Source organism: Elgaria multicarinata, chromosome 16 (genome assembly GCF_023053635.1).
Source record: "Elgaria multicarinata webbii isolate HBS135686 ecotype San Diego chromosome 16, rElgMul1.1.pri, whole genome shotgun sequence".
NCBI lineage: Eukaryota > Metazoa > Chordata > Lepidosauria > Squamata > Anguidae > Elgaria > Elgaria multicarinata.
The window spans coordinates 18252052-18266265 of record NC_086186.1 but is presented as its reverse complement, the minus strand read 5'-3'; the positions used below and the strand labels follow the sequence as shown (position 1 = coordinate 18266265).

The 14214-nt window shown below is 44.4% G+C and overlaps 1 protein-coding gene across 2 annotated transcripts in view; it reads left to right on the top strand.

Annotated features, from left to right (window-relative positions):
* The window catches only part of ARNT2 (aryl hydrocarbon receptor nuclear translocator 2), a 135900-nt gene that overhangs the window by 102435 nt on the left and 19251 nt on the right, over nt 1-14214 (top strand). For both annotated transcript variants that reach the window (XM_063142556.1, XM_063142554.1), the window contains exons 12-14: nt 1514-1665; nt 9685-9757; nt 11305-11428. In XM_063142556.1, coding sequence (XP_062998626.1) covers nt 1514-1665; nt 9685-9757; nt 11305-11428 — 349 coding nt within the window. The remainder of the gene's footprint in view (nt 1-1513; nt 1666-9684; nt 9758-11304; nt 11429-14214) is intronic.

Sequence of the window (14214 nt, the reverse complement as noted above, 5' to 3'; positions counted from 1 at the left end):
AATGTTAGGCCCTCCCTGGGGGATTGGCTATGAGGAATCTCATGCTGAATGCCTACTTTTCAGAATTTACCGCTGTAACTGAGGAAAGGAATCCGCAATGGGAAACAGCTGGTGGCTTTGAGCCAGAGGTTTTATGCCAAGGGCAGTCATATCTTGCAAATGTGTAGGCCCCATCTGCCGGGGGGATGGGGAACGGGACACACACACCCAAAAGAAAAGTTGCACTCCGCTGTTGGCATCAAAAATATGCAGGACGTGTTAGGTGAACTATGAAATGTATATGGAGAATGTCAACTAGTTAAGAACTTCCGTACCAACACCCACACTCCAAAACGACCCTGTTTGGCTGTCTGCACACCAAAGTACTCTTTGCCATTTTTTGCCACGGAAAACTGAAGAAGCAAAAGCCATTTGCCTCATCAGCTGCAGCAGCCTTACACAACATGGCCGCCTTTCAGCTGTCTCAGACTATTTATTTATGTCTTTATTCATTTCATTTCTATACCGTCCAATAGTCGAAGCTCTCTGGATGGTTCACAAAAGTTAAAACCATAAGTTTAAAATAGAATATGAAAGCTTAAAACCACAGTATAAAAACCTCAATACAAAAGTACAACCGGAATAAAACCGAGCACCAATGCAGAGATTTAAAATGCAGGTTTAAAATAGCAGAGTTAAAAGACTAGGATAGTAAATTGCTAAAATACCAGGAGAATAAAAAATGTCTTCACCTGGCACCAGAAAGCGTACAATGTAGGTACCAGGTGAACCTTGCTAGGGAGCTCATTCCACAGCCAGGGTGCCACAGCAGAAAAGGCCCTCCACCTGGTAGCCAGCCACCCCACATTCCTTTGGAATGGGCTCACAGAGAAGGACCCCTGAGGATGATATTAGGGTCATATAGGACTATAACATTTATTATCCATGGCCCACACTGGCTGGGAGTGGTGGGAGTTGTAGTCTAAAACATCTGGAAGGCACCAGGTTGGGTAAAGCTGAGCTACCAAACTACAAACAGAAAGAGACACTCCAGCTGTGTTTTGGGATGCCCTATAACCACTCAAACTCCTCCATTGGATCATAGCCTTTAAATTAGGAATGGGCAACTCCTGTGGTGGCTGGGTGGGGGGAGGGGAGCAGTAGCCAAAACATCTGGAGGGGTGCAAATTGCCCCTCCAGATGTTCTGATTTACAGCATTTGTATACCGCTCCTCATCTAAAGAGATTCCGGAGCAGCGAAAAATAAGAGATAAAAGAATAAAAAGATAAAAAGTAAAACAGCATATTAAAATCATTTTTATAATAAAAAAAAAACCAGAGTGCCAATAAAAACCAAGGCTTCCTGGAAAAGAACTGTTTTCAGAAGACTCCGGAAACAGCGCAGTGTTGACGCCTGCCTGACCTCCAGAGGCAGGGAGTTCTGCCGATAAGTGGATCATCCGTTCTTGATACTGCTTTTTAATTGGTTCACCTTCCCCTTCCCTCCGTGATTTTTTTCCTGCGGCTTCTGCAGGTTGTTAAACTGAAAGGCCAGGTGCTGTCCGTGATGTATCGCTTTCGCACCAAGAACCGGGAATGGATGTTAATCAGGACCAGCAGTTTCACATTCCAGAACCCGTATTCGGATGAGATCGAGTACATCATCTGCACCAACACTAATGTAAAGTATGTGTTTTGCCCTTGAAATTTGAGCCTTCCTTTCGCCGTTCTATCCTTGTCTTCAGTTGCTCCTTTGTGGTGTCGTTACGGTCGTAGTTTCCCCTTAAAAACAAAGTTTTGCCAAAGTGACGTTGTCTGCATTAGGCCTCACATTTGTGCTCAGTTCAAGCCGTTTCACACATTACGTGACCATAAACCCAGCTTGTCACTTGAGTGTACGGTTGACAAGGAACACAGCTAAATGCAAAGATTTCCATGCATTTCTTTCTCTTATTCACACTTACATTTTTATATGAACACTCAGGAAAAAAAACCCAAAATGTACCTAAAACTATAATGTGGGGAGTGGTACTTCGAAACTTTGGTCTCAAATCCCAGCAGGATCAGTGGCAAACAGCATGGTCCATATGGACTGGTAATCAGGTTCTGGAGCAAGCAAGCAAGAAGTTAAGGGCAAAATCTGGTTTAGCATCTTCTGTCTTTAGTTGGGGTGAAATGTTAGAGGTGTATAAAATTACCTATAGCATGGAGAAATTGGATAGGGGGAGGGTTTTTTTCCCCTCCCTCTCATATAATGCTAAGCCACTGGAGTCATCCAATGAAGCTAAGTGATGAAGACTTAAAACAGACAAAAGGAAGGTCTTCTTCGCACAGCACTTAATTAAAGTATGGGATTCACCACCACAAGATGAAATGATGGCCACCAATTTGGACAGCTTTAAAAGGGGGTTGGATACATTCCTGGAGGAGAAGGCTATCAATGGCTGCTAGCCCTGATGGTTCTGTGCTATCTCCAGTATTCGAGGCAGCAAGCCTATATGCACCAGTTGCTGGGGAACATGGGTGGGAGGGTGCTGTTGCACCATGTCCTGCTCGTAGCTTCCTGGTCAACAGCTGGTTGGCCACTGTGTGAACAGAGTGCTGGACTAGATGGACCCTTGGTGTGATCCAGCAGGGCTCTTCTGATGTTCTTATGTTCAAGTTTTCACTGAACATGATAAAGATGTTGTGCTGTATGGTGTCATTCCCAAGATAGCACAAGAAATCCTGGCTCCCATTTGAACCCCTCTTCCTTTGCTACAACACAAAAATGGGCCCTTGCTCCAAATCCTATCATCGCCTTAGGGCGCTAAAGAGCAGGGCTTTCTTGGTGGTGGTGCCCTCATAGTTGAACTTTGGCGTATGCAAGCCGCCCAGGACATTTTCCCTTGTAATGTTTAGAAGCCTGCTTCCGCTTTGACAGTCTCCTAGACCTTTGGAGCCGGGAGGATAAACATTAGGGTTTGTTTTCTTTTTAATCCTCCACTACATTTTGTTTATCGAAGTTGTTTTTATGCCTGTGGTTTTATAGCGTATGTGTGTTTGTCTTCATGCCGTTTTAATGTTTTGTTGCTGTGATCCGTAAGCCATCTTCAGGGCCTGACTTGGGTCCAAAGAGAGGATGGAAATGTAACAATAAACAAACGTCTGTTCCACATGGGCAAAACTATAAAAGCAGAAAGATCGAATGCTCACAAACAAGCTTCTGTTCTTGTATCATCCAGAGGTCTCCAGGAGTCTGGCCTTTAAACTAGTTTAGCGCTAGCTGTTCTGCCAGTGTTTTTCCCTTTCAAGGCTGCATCGATAGGCATTGCAGTGCACCCTTAAGAGAAATGAAAGGCGATGGCCTTGCTTGGACCCTCTCGCATTTATCCTCATATGACTTAACAAAACAGCCTAGTCTTGTTGCCCAAATATGGTGGTCACCCCAGTCTGAGGGTAATGCATTGCTGTCGTTCCCTGCTTGGCAAATAGTAACGTTAAAGGGGATGTGACAATCCCTCCTTTTTTAGAAAAGAAGCTGCTCAGTGGAGCTGTAGAATTATAAATATTACAAGGATCTATGATGGCTGCATGTCGATCATTTCTGCAGATATGTGCCGCTTTGGAGAGCTGTGTCCACAAACATAGAGAGCCGGTTATGGGTGGGTTTTGTCCCATCTATTTCCGAATGTCCTAAGTCCGTATGATGGCGATGCCTGGTTCAGAGTTACTCTGATCCTAAAATCGGCTGATTTCCCACGGGCTAAGGCATAATGCAATGCCATTGTGGCCAGCACCCTGACAGAGGACACTGTTGAAGCTTGCCCTGGGCCCCTGGTTTAGGCTGACCATATGAAAAGGAGGACAGGGCTCCTGTATCTTTTACAGTTGTGATGAAGAGGGAATTTCAGCAGGTGTCATTTGTACGCATGGAGCACCTGGTGAAATTCACTCTTCATTACAATACTTAAAGCTGCAGGAGCCCTGACCTCTTTTGTATCTAGTCAGTCTAGTATAGCTCCTGCAGCTTTAAGTGTTGTGATGAAGAGGGAATTTCCCCAGATGCTGCATGCATACAAATGACCCAGGCTGAAATTCTCTCTTGATCACAACTGTTAAAGATACAGGAGCCCTGTCCTCCTTTTCATATGGTCACCCTACCCTGGTTTGTTTGTTTGTTTTAAAAAAACAACCACTTCTAGTGCTCAGTGCGAAGCAGCCACCATTTTAATTTCCCATAATGCCCCTGAGCGATGCTACATCAGGGGTATTAGGGAGATTTAAAATGGTAGCCGCCCAGTGCCAAATGGAGAAGTGCCACCGCGAGCTGAAATTGCTAGGAATGCCTCTTCTTGTAGGAAGAGGCCTACCAAAAAGTGCTAGGCCAGGCACCATATCAAGGCTAAAGCTGGTCCTGTTTGGTTTTTTTTTTTTACTTTTGGGCCTATCTAAAATACTATTCAGAATATCCACGTTTTACACGAGCTGTAAGCCTTCCTTATCCGCAGGCATTTTAGTGTGATATACAGTATTTATTTATTTATTTATTTATTTAATTACATTTATATACCGCCCCACAGCTGAAGCTCTCTGGGCGGTTTACAACATTTAAAAATAGTAAACATTAAAAGTATACAATTTAAAAACACACACACACACACACATAAAAACAGTATAAAAACAACAGTATCCATTTAAAAACAACAATTGTGGGGTCCATTAAAAACAAACTTAACGTTGTTAAATGCTGTTAAAAAGCTGTTAAAAATGCCTGGGAGAAGAGAAAAGTCTTGACCTGGCGCCGAAAAGATAACAATATTTCTTGTTATTATTATTATTATTTATTTATATAGCACCATCAATGTACATGGTGCTGTACAGAGTAAAACAGTAAATAGCAAGACCCTGCCGCATAGGCTTACATTCTAATAAAATCATAATAAAACAATAAGGAGGGGAAGAGAATGCAAACAGGCACAGGGTAGGGTAAGCAGGCACTGGGTAGGGCAAAACTAACAGTATAAAGTCAGAACAAAATCAAGTTTTAAAAGCTTTAGGAAAAAGAAAAGTTTTTAGCTGAGCTTTAAAAGCTGCGGTTGAACTTGTAGTTCTCAAATGTTCTGGAAGAGCGTTCCAGGCGTAAGGGGCAGCAGAAGAAAATGGACGAAGCCGAGCAAGGGAAGTAGAGACCCTTGGGCAGGCGAGAAACATGGCATCAGAGGAGCGAAGAGCACGAGCGGGGCAATAGTGTGAGATGAGCGAGGAGAGATAGGAAGGAGCTAGACATTACTTAAACTTGAAAGGCAATTACCTACCCTACTGCCTTAGAATGGGATGACATAAAAACAAATCTACTTTCATAATAAATCTAGTGAGTGCTATTTCCTAATGGAAATAGCCACGAATAAGAAAGAAAGAAATGCTTAACCCACAGTCTAGATCATATCTGTATAGAATTCAGGGGTAAAACAAAACAAAGCCAAAAAATGAACCAGAATTATCAAGTCAAAAATATAAAAAATAGAATTTTCCCCTCAAAGGACTGTAGGGGGCACTGATGATTATAATGAGGGCTTGTGTTTATTTGATATTTGCCTTCTGGCTTGAAACCATCATCTTTCCAATCTGGTTTCTGTGTGGAAAGAAACAACTAAACAGTAGGTTCAAATGTTCACTTATTTCCCTGCGAAGAAAAAAGAATAAAAGAAGAAGTAGTAAAAAGTAAAAGAAAAAAGAAGACGTTTACTTTGGGCACAGGTTTCCAAACTGAACTTCCTGGAGAAGCAAAGCTATGTGCTGTGTTTTGCTCCAAAAAAGAGTTCCACGTAAAACATGACCTTCTCCCGCTGCCTTTCTTGTCTTTTGTCAACTTTGCTTGACTTTCGGCAAAGGAAAACGTGGCAAGTCCACTGTTTTCGTAATCCAGATGTGCTCCGTGGCGGAGTCCCCTGATGCTAAGTAGACCTTTTTGCCCTCTTTCCCTCACATACTTGGTAGGGGGGAGAGAGTTGCTTCCCCACAGTTTGATCCTTTATGTTTTATTTATTTTTGAGAAATTAATGAACTGCGCCTTCACCCCAAAGAGGATTTTAGGGCAGCGTGGATCAAAATGAAACATTCCGTTCAATGAAAGCAACCTAAAATCAAACATCGGCATAATAAAAATGAGGAGCATAAAACCTTTTTCAACCAGCATAATAATAACTATTATTACTCTTTTTGGCATAAGGTCAAAACCTTTTTATTTTCCCAAACATTTTGGATTTAAGAATAATAATAATAATAATAACAACAACATGTATCATCTAAACCTGAAGTATGGTGTCTTCTTCAGGGTTGTATTTATTCATAGGTTCAATTAGACTCAATGGAGTTGGTCAATTAAAACTCATGTGATCAACGACCCAAGGCTTCTTTAATTGGACGACAGACGCAACCGTGACAATAGGAAATGTTCATGTGGAGAAAAAATGCAGACGAGACCGCCTTACAGTTTTCAAATAACCCCCCTTTCTGGCATTTCCCAAAAAGCACCTGACACAGAATATGTCCGCATTTGAGGGATTTCTAAGAGGCACGTTGTACTGACTTATTTCACCTCCCCTTTATTGAATGTGTCAGTTTGCTTTGAAGTCTACTTTGTTGCTACTGCTCATTTTAATTTATTTCCAGAGTTCTCATAATTGGATTAGGGCTATCGCCCGCAGGGTATCCCTGTGCATTCAAATGGCTTGATTTCCTTCCTTCCTTGATAGGTTTCAAATGAGACGTCAGGAATCTCACGCAAGCAGTTTCTTGAGGTTTCCTTAGCCCTTGTCTCTAATACTCTTTTCTTTAAATTGATAGATTGCTGGAATACCTTGCCATGATTAACAGGGCGAGAAGATTAGAACCACTCGGGACCTTATGAATGCAAATGCTTGCGCATCTGTCATCATGGTGCTGCATGCATGAAAGGGTCTCCCATGTATGCCCTTCTGTTCCTTCCCAACCCATTGATCACCCTTCTGCCCTGCCTGCTGTGGGGCAAAAGCCGATCTAGCTCCCCCACCGCTTAACTTTATTTTTATATCATTTTTCCCAGTGTAGCGAAATATAGCTTGGAAAAAATTGAAGAAAACAATTAAACTCAACCCCTTTCGTTAAGGTGCAGAAAGTTTACTTAGGATGCAAAGACTATAGAATCACAACACCTTCAAACTGAAATTGCTTTTATCTTCGTCCGTCAGCGAGGTCGTATAACTACCAGGAGGGGCTTGGGTCTGGTCTCCGTGCCATGAGAAATGGGTCCATAAATAGTTCCTAGACAATCATTGTATTGCGCAATGCTCATCTTGTAAGTATTTAGTCCTGGAAGGCACATAAACAGGCTATTAATTTGGCTGCTCCAGGACTGGTTGTCGTGTTTCTCTGAAAACTCCTGCTTTCGATGGGAGGCAAATGACGAGGCCTGCTAGATAATCCACAAAGCTTTTATTAAGCAACAAACGTCTCTTCCACCTGAAGAGAGCCTAATCTCTTGGAAACTTCCTCCTATGCAAAACTATGCAAACTAAGCAAGACAATTGTCTGATCAAGGAGAACAGGAAGCCCCTTCCCAAACGCACGCCCGTAACTTCAGAGAGGCTGGTGTGGAGGCAGGTTCTGGTGCAATCCTAGTCGGACCGACTTTCTCACGCCTTCCTTCCGCTCCATGCGTTTGAGCTTCCAGCGGACCCTAGCATCAGCTAGCTTGTTGGGGTGCTCTCCTCCAGAAGAAAGCTCACTTCTCACTGAGTGTGTAGGATTTGGCCTTGAGGAGATAAGCTCTGGAGAGGGCTGACTCCCAGCTGGTGAATCACCCTTGAGAGCTTTCTCCCCCACTGGTACAGGCACAGGGTAGGGTAAACAGGCACTGGGTAGGGTAAAACTAACACTTCCTCCTAGTATGCCAGTGGCTCTTCTTCATGCTGAAGAGGGACTACCATCACCTTCTATCAGAGTGAACAATGCCGTTTCCTTGTATTTGGAAAGATTTAACAATATGCCTGACCACCATTTCGCTAAACTTTGCTATTTACCATATTTCTTCGATTGTAAGACGCCATCGATTGTAAGACACACACTAATTTCAGTACCACCAACAGGGGAAAAAAACCCTAAGACACACCCGCGATTCTAAGGCGCACCCCATTTTTAGAGATGTTTATATGGGGGGAAAAGTGTGTCTTAGAATCGAAGAAATAGGGTAGAACAGAAAAGCAGAGGTGATAATTTCAGGTTTTCGCATGCTGTTTAACAACCTTCATGGGCTCGTCCATTAATAAATGATCCCAAAGCCACTGAAACCAAGTTCCCTGAACTTTTCCAGCAGGCTGCAATTGTAGCATTTAAAAATAAAGTCTTTTATGCAGGAGCAACTGTAAATCCTTTGGGCAAATATCCAGAATTGCAAGGATTGGCAATGGTCTGTTTGGTCATATTATTTGATTTCTCTGAAAACTGTTTAAAGCTCAGCTAAAAACTTTTCTTTTTCCTAAAGCTTTTAAAACCTGATGTTGTTTGGACTCTATACTGTTAGTTTTACCCTACCCTGTGCCTGTTTACCCTACCCTGTGCCTGTTTGCATTCTCTTCCACTCCTTATTGCTTTACTAGAATGTAAGCCTATGCGGCAGGGTCTTGCTATTTACTGTTTTACTCTGTACAGCACCATGTACACTGATGGTGCTATATAAATAAATAAATAAATAAATAAATAAATAAATAAATAAATAATAATAAAGGCCTTTATCAATGGCTGGGACATGGGGACATGTGTACCTGTCCCGTATCATCCCGTCCACCATTTATTTGAGGTTGTTTTGAAGATCTTTTGTGCCTTGATAATTCTTGCTTTAAGAATGGAAGAGAGTGAACCATATGGGAAGAAGGAACAGGGCAGGCGGCTGCAAAAAAAAGCAAATGCTATATTGTTCTGCATTAATAGAAGTATAGCTTCCGAATCACACAAGGTACTGGTTCCCCTCTATGCAGCACTGGTTAGGCCTCCCCTTCCTGCACTGAGCAGGGGGTTGGACTCGATGGCCTTTTAGGCCCCTTCTAACTCTACTATTCTATGATTCTATGAGTACTGTGTCTAGTTCTGGGCATCACACTTCAAGAAGGATATAGACAAGCTGGAGGGGGTTCAGAGGAGGGCAACGAAAATAATCAGGGGTCTGGAAGCAAAGCCCTATGAAGAGAGACTGAAAGAACTGGGCATGTTTAGCCTGGAGAAGAGAAGATTGAGGGGAGACATGATAGCACTCTTCAAATGCTTGAAAGGTTGCCATGCAAAGGAAGGCCGGGATCTCTTCTCGATCCTCCCAGAGTGCAGGACACGGAATAATGGGCTAAAGTTACAGGAAGCCAGATTCCGGCTGGACATCAGGAAAAACTTCCTGACTGTTAGAGCAGTACGACAATGGAACCCATGACCTAGGGAGGTTGTGGGCTCTCCCACACTAGAAGCTTTCAAAATGCAGCTGGACAGCCATCTGTCAGGGATGCTTTAAGGTGGATTCTTGCATTGAGCAGGGGGTTGGACTCGATGGCCTTATAGGCCCCTTCCAACTCTACTATTCTATGATTCTTTTAGGTGCCGGTCAGGACTTGGGCCAGCTAAATAATCTTCCATTTCGTTCGATATATCCCTGCAATCTCAAAGGAACCTACAGTCACAAGTTCTCTTTCCTATTTCCAGGCAGCTTCAACAGCAACAAGCTGAGCTTGAAGTACACCAGAGAGATGGGTTGTCATCGTATGATTTATCTCAGGTAAGATATACCTGAGTAGTTGATCGCAGTTTTGGGGTTGCATATTTTGGGGGGGGAGGGGCAGGAATTTGAGAACTAAAGAAGAGAAAAAGCTCATACTGTGTCAGATATGTTTTACACTGCCTGAATTTTACTACTGCTGTTGTTTCTACATTTGCCCTTCCCTTCCTTGGATTCACTGCTATCATGCAGTTAAGGATAGAAGAGAAATTTGGGGGGGTTCACAATTGAATGTGAATACATAAACTGAAACACAGTTGGCTTCGATACTTGTACTTCTCCGAATTCTGCAATTTGGCTCTCGAAATATTATTTTAACAAACAAACAAATTTGTGTATATCAGGGGAAGCAGCATAGGAAAAAATGAGCATGTTAGTGAAAAAACGGCACAAAAGTGCATTACATTCGGGAAAATTGCTAGCAAAAAAATGCATGTGCAAGGCAACATTGGTGTACAAAACTATGGACCGCTCTACACCTTGTGTCAAATCATTACAATGTGCCCCAAAAGTTATCAGCGCACCTCAATACCACTATAAAGTAGTCGTGTAGATCTAGGCCATGGCAAGACCTACCCGCTCTAGCGCGATGGAAGGGGTATGATCTTCCAATATGGTTATTGCAAGATCTCCCCTTCTGTCTACACGTGGTGCATGACATCCTAGGAAGAAGAGGACATCGCGCCCGCCATTTTGTTTTTTTTTTAAAGGGGAAGGCGTGCACGAGCGCTAGAACGGCAAATGTGAGTGTTTTTTTAAACGGTCCCCCCACCCCGATGGGGTGTGCCCCGTGCCCTGCTCTGTGCCCCATGCCCGGCTCCTCGCACTTACTCACGAGGAGCTGGGACAACCCGCAACGCCCACCCACACGTTCCACGGTCTCGGGATCATTCGGAGACTGTGGAAAAAGCAGGATTAAAGGCTATGCTGATATCCCGGGGCAAGGGAAGGATCATCCCTCCCTGCTCCTGGGATCCCCTGTGCGTCATGTGGACGCACAGGGATGATCCCGCAGCGGGGCAATGCCCGGGATATTGGCAGGTCTTGCCTTGGCCCTTGTCTATGTATATTAGAATAAAATGGAGAGGAGGCAGGACATGTTTCCTTGGAGGAAAAAGTGGGATATAAATTAACAAATAAATAAATAGGCTGCGTGGAATTGTCACCATTTTGATCTCTGGGTTAAAGGTCCATTTCAGATAGTCAAGCCTGCCATAATATTCTTATTACCTGGTGGGGTCTTGGACCATCTCAGGAATGCACTTGATCTGCGTGATCCGTTCTCCCATTTTTGGGAGGTGAGGGAATTCAGGTATCTGGTGAATCATACATAGGTTGTATCAGTATCAGGCTTTGGACTGACAGGTTCATTGCAAAAGCGAATCGGGAAGATAGACTGTTTGCATCACCATTCATTCATTTCATTTCTATACTGCCCAATAGCCGAAGCTCTCTGGACGGTTCGTGGGAATTAAAACCACAGAGTACAGCTTGAAGTATAAAATGTGGGAGCGTGTGACTTCCTTCTCTCTGTCTATCACAAATAGGTCCCCGTTCCGAGCATACAGTCTAACGTTCATGAGGGTGGGAAGCCAGTGGAGAAGCCGGACGCCATCTTCTCCCAAGAGAGGGATCCAAGGTTTGCGGAGATGTTTGCTGGCATAACGACTTGTAAGTCACGTTCCCTGCTCTTGAGATTCTTTTCATTGCTATTATTTATGACCCTTTCTTCTGAATGTATGTACCTGTTGCATCGTGAAGGGATGCTCAATACGCACACCCTTCCAAAGGAAAATACACTGTAGGAAAGGGCGAATCGGTTACCCAAAGCATGTCCACTCCCTATTGATTTTCGGAATAATTTCCAGGGGGTAGCCGTGTTAATCTTTTGCAGCAAAAACAACAAAGAGGTTTGTGGCACCTGAAAGTCTAACCATTTGGGTGTTGTTGTTGTTTTATGGAATTAGCTGTCATCGATACTGCGTCTGATGGAATGGACAGGGTCCACGATAGCTTATGTCAAAATATATCTGTTAAGGTGATTTAAGTGTTGTTGTTCTATAAATAAATTTGTGCAACCAGCCGGTGTCCTGTACTCATTTCTCTGGCCTAATCTACACCAAGCAGGATATTGCACTATGAAAGTGGTATGAAAGTGGTATATAAAAGGCAGGAGCCACACTGCTGCTTTACAGCAGTACTGAAGTGCACTGACAACTGTTGGGGCCCAGGACACACATATCATATACCGCTTCATACTGCTTTCATAGTGCTATATCCTGCTTGGTGCAGATAAGGCCTCTCTCTTTTTTCAGAAAAGGACACTGGAGCAATGCCGTTATTAATCTAAAACTAGGACAGTTGAAGACCTTTGTCCAGTACTTGGGGTGGGTGCCAGAGCCCGAGCAATTGAGTTTCTGTTCCAGGAGTGGGTGGGGGAGTAGCAATTCTCTTTCCGTTCAGGCCAGAGGCAAGTATCTCTAGAACCAAGCCAAAAAAATTCTTAGGAGACATTTTTTTCTGAGAAAGTTTCTGCTATGTTTCGTTTCCTGTTCCCCTCGAGAAAGGAAGACCCGTTGCAGCATGGGAAACCCGCAGGCCGGATATCAGCCCAATAGCACCCTCCTGCTCATGATCCTCCGCAACTGAGTAGCAATTCCATCTGTAAATGAGTTCTTCTTTTTTCCCAGGGAGGGAGAAAAAAGGACTATTGTCCTTCCCAGATACATTTTAGGCTTATTATTAACGTGATGTTTCTCTCTGTTTATTGTTCCTATCCATCCCTGCTGGGGATGAAGGTTTGTACGTTGGTTATGAATTAATCATCATGCAAGTAGCTCTGAGCTAAGGCAGAAACATCCCACTGTTTGCAGCTAAAGGGACATCAGAAGATTGTTTCCCTGCCAGGCTCCTTTTTAGGTACACAGTGATCTGTTTTAGGGACACAATGGCCTTCCCCCCCCCCCCGACACGGAAAACATTATTCCAGAAGTTAAGTCTCCCTGAGGCTGAATTATTATTATTGTTATTATTATTATTATTATTATTATTATTATTATTATTATTTACCTGCCTCTCCCTCTGGATCAAGGCAGGGAACAAAACTAAATAAAATATAATACATAAAATTAGTTAAAAGAGCATATAAAACCCATACAATATTAAAATAACTATCACAGCATCTTCAAATTCTTAGATTTAAAATTCATCTGGGTAGGCCTGCCAGAAGAGACTAGTCTTTACAGCTGTCTTAAATTCAGGGCCTTGCTAGACGGAGGTTTAGCCCGGGGCTCGCCCCTGTGCGTCCAGATGACGCACAGGGGATCCCGGGATCAGGCAGGGGTTAAACCTCCCTGGGCGTGGGGTAAATGAAACCCCATTTAGCCCGGTTTTTCCCGCAGTCCCGGCCTCAGGTCGGGCTGAGGCCAGGACCATGGGCATGTGGACTGTTCCGCTGCTTTTCCTGACTACCACACTTACACGCAAGTAGCCGGGAAAAGCAGTGGACGGGCCACAGTGCTCCCGCCCCTTCCCACGATTCCTCCCCTGGCCTCCCTATCCCCACGTCCATGTCTCACATACCCCCGTCCCCACCTCCTGTATTCTGCCGCCGCCGCCACCACTGTCTCTAGCCGGCGTTTCCTGTTGTCGCCATGTCCGGCCTGCAGGACATGGCGACAGCAGGCATCACAGGCCGGACATGGTGACAACAGGAAACACCGGCTGGGGACAGTGGCAGCGGCAGTAGGACAGTGCGGCTGGCGACATCGGTGGCGCGGCAGTGGCAGGACACAGGAGGTGGGGACGGGGGGGATCGCAGGCCAGGGAAATCGGGGGAGGAGGATGGGGGGGACCCTATTTTTTTTTTAAAAAAAACCTTACCTTTCCGGTGGTGTGCTCCTGCGCACACCGGCCCCTTTAACAAATAAAAATGGCGGACGCAACGGGGCTTCGTCACGTCTGACGTGTAGATAGGCGCGACGGCCCGTGCTAATTGTAGCGCGGCCTCGCTGCGCCTGAAGCACCAATTTTCAGGTAGGTCTAGCAAGGCCCTCAGAGAAAGCTTTAAGCTGATGTATCTCCTCCGGCAGGCCGTTCCACAGTCTGGAGGCAGCAGAAGAAAAGGTCCTCTGGGTAACAGTTGCCAGCCTAGTTGTGGCTGACTGGGGTAAACCCTTCCCAGAGGACCTGAGTCTGCAGGGTGGATTGTACCGGGGAAAGCAGTCCTGCAGGTAACCTGGGCCCAAACCATGTAGGGCTTTAAAGGTAATAACCAACACTTTATACTTCGCCTAGAAACTAATTGGCAGCCAGTGAAGAGATGTTAAAGTTGGTGTGATTTCATATTCACCCTGCTCAACTCGAACTGAATTTACTTAGCAAAGTACTGGACCCTGTAGGAAGGGATCCATGAGATTCCAACAAGATTCCAAGCGAGAGCATCTGTTTATGCCAGG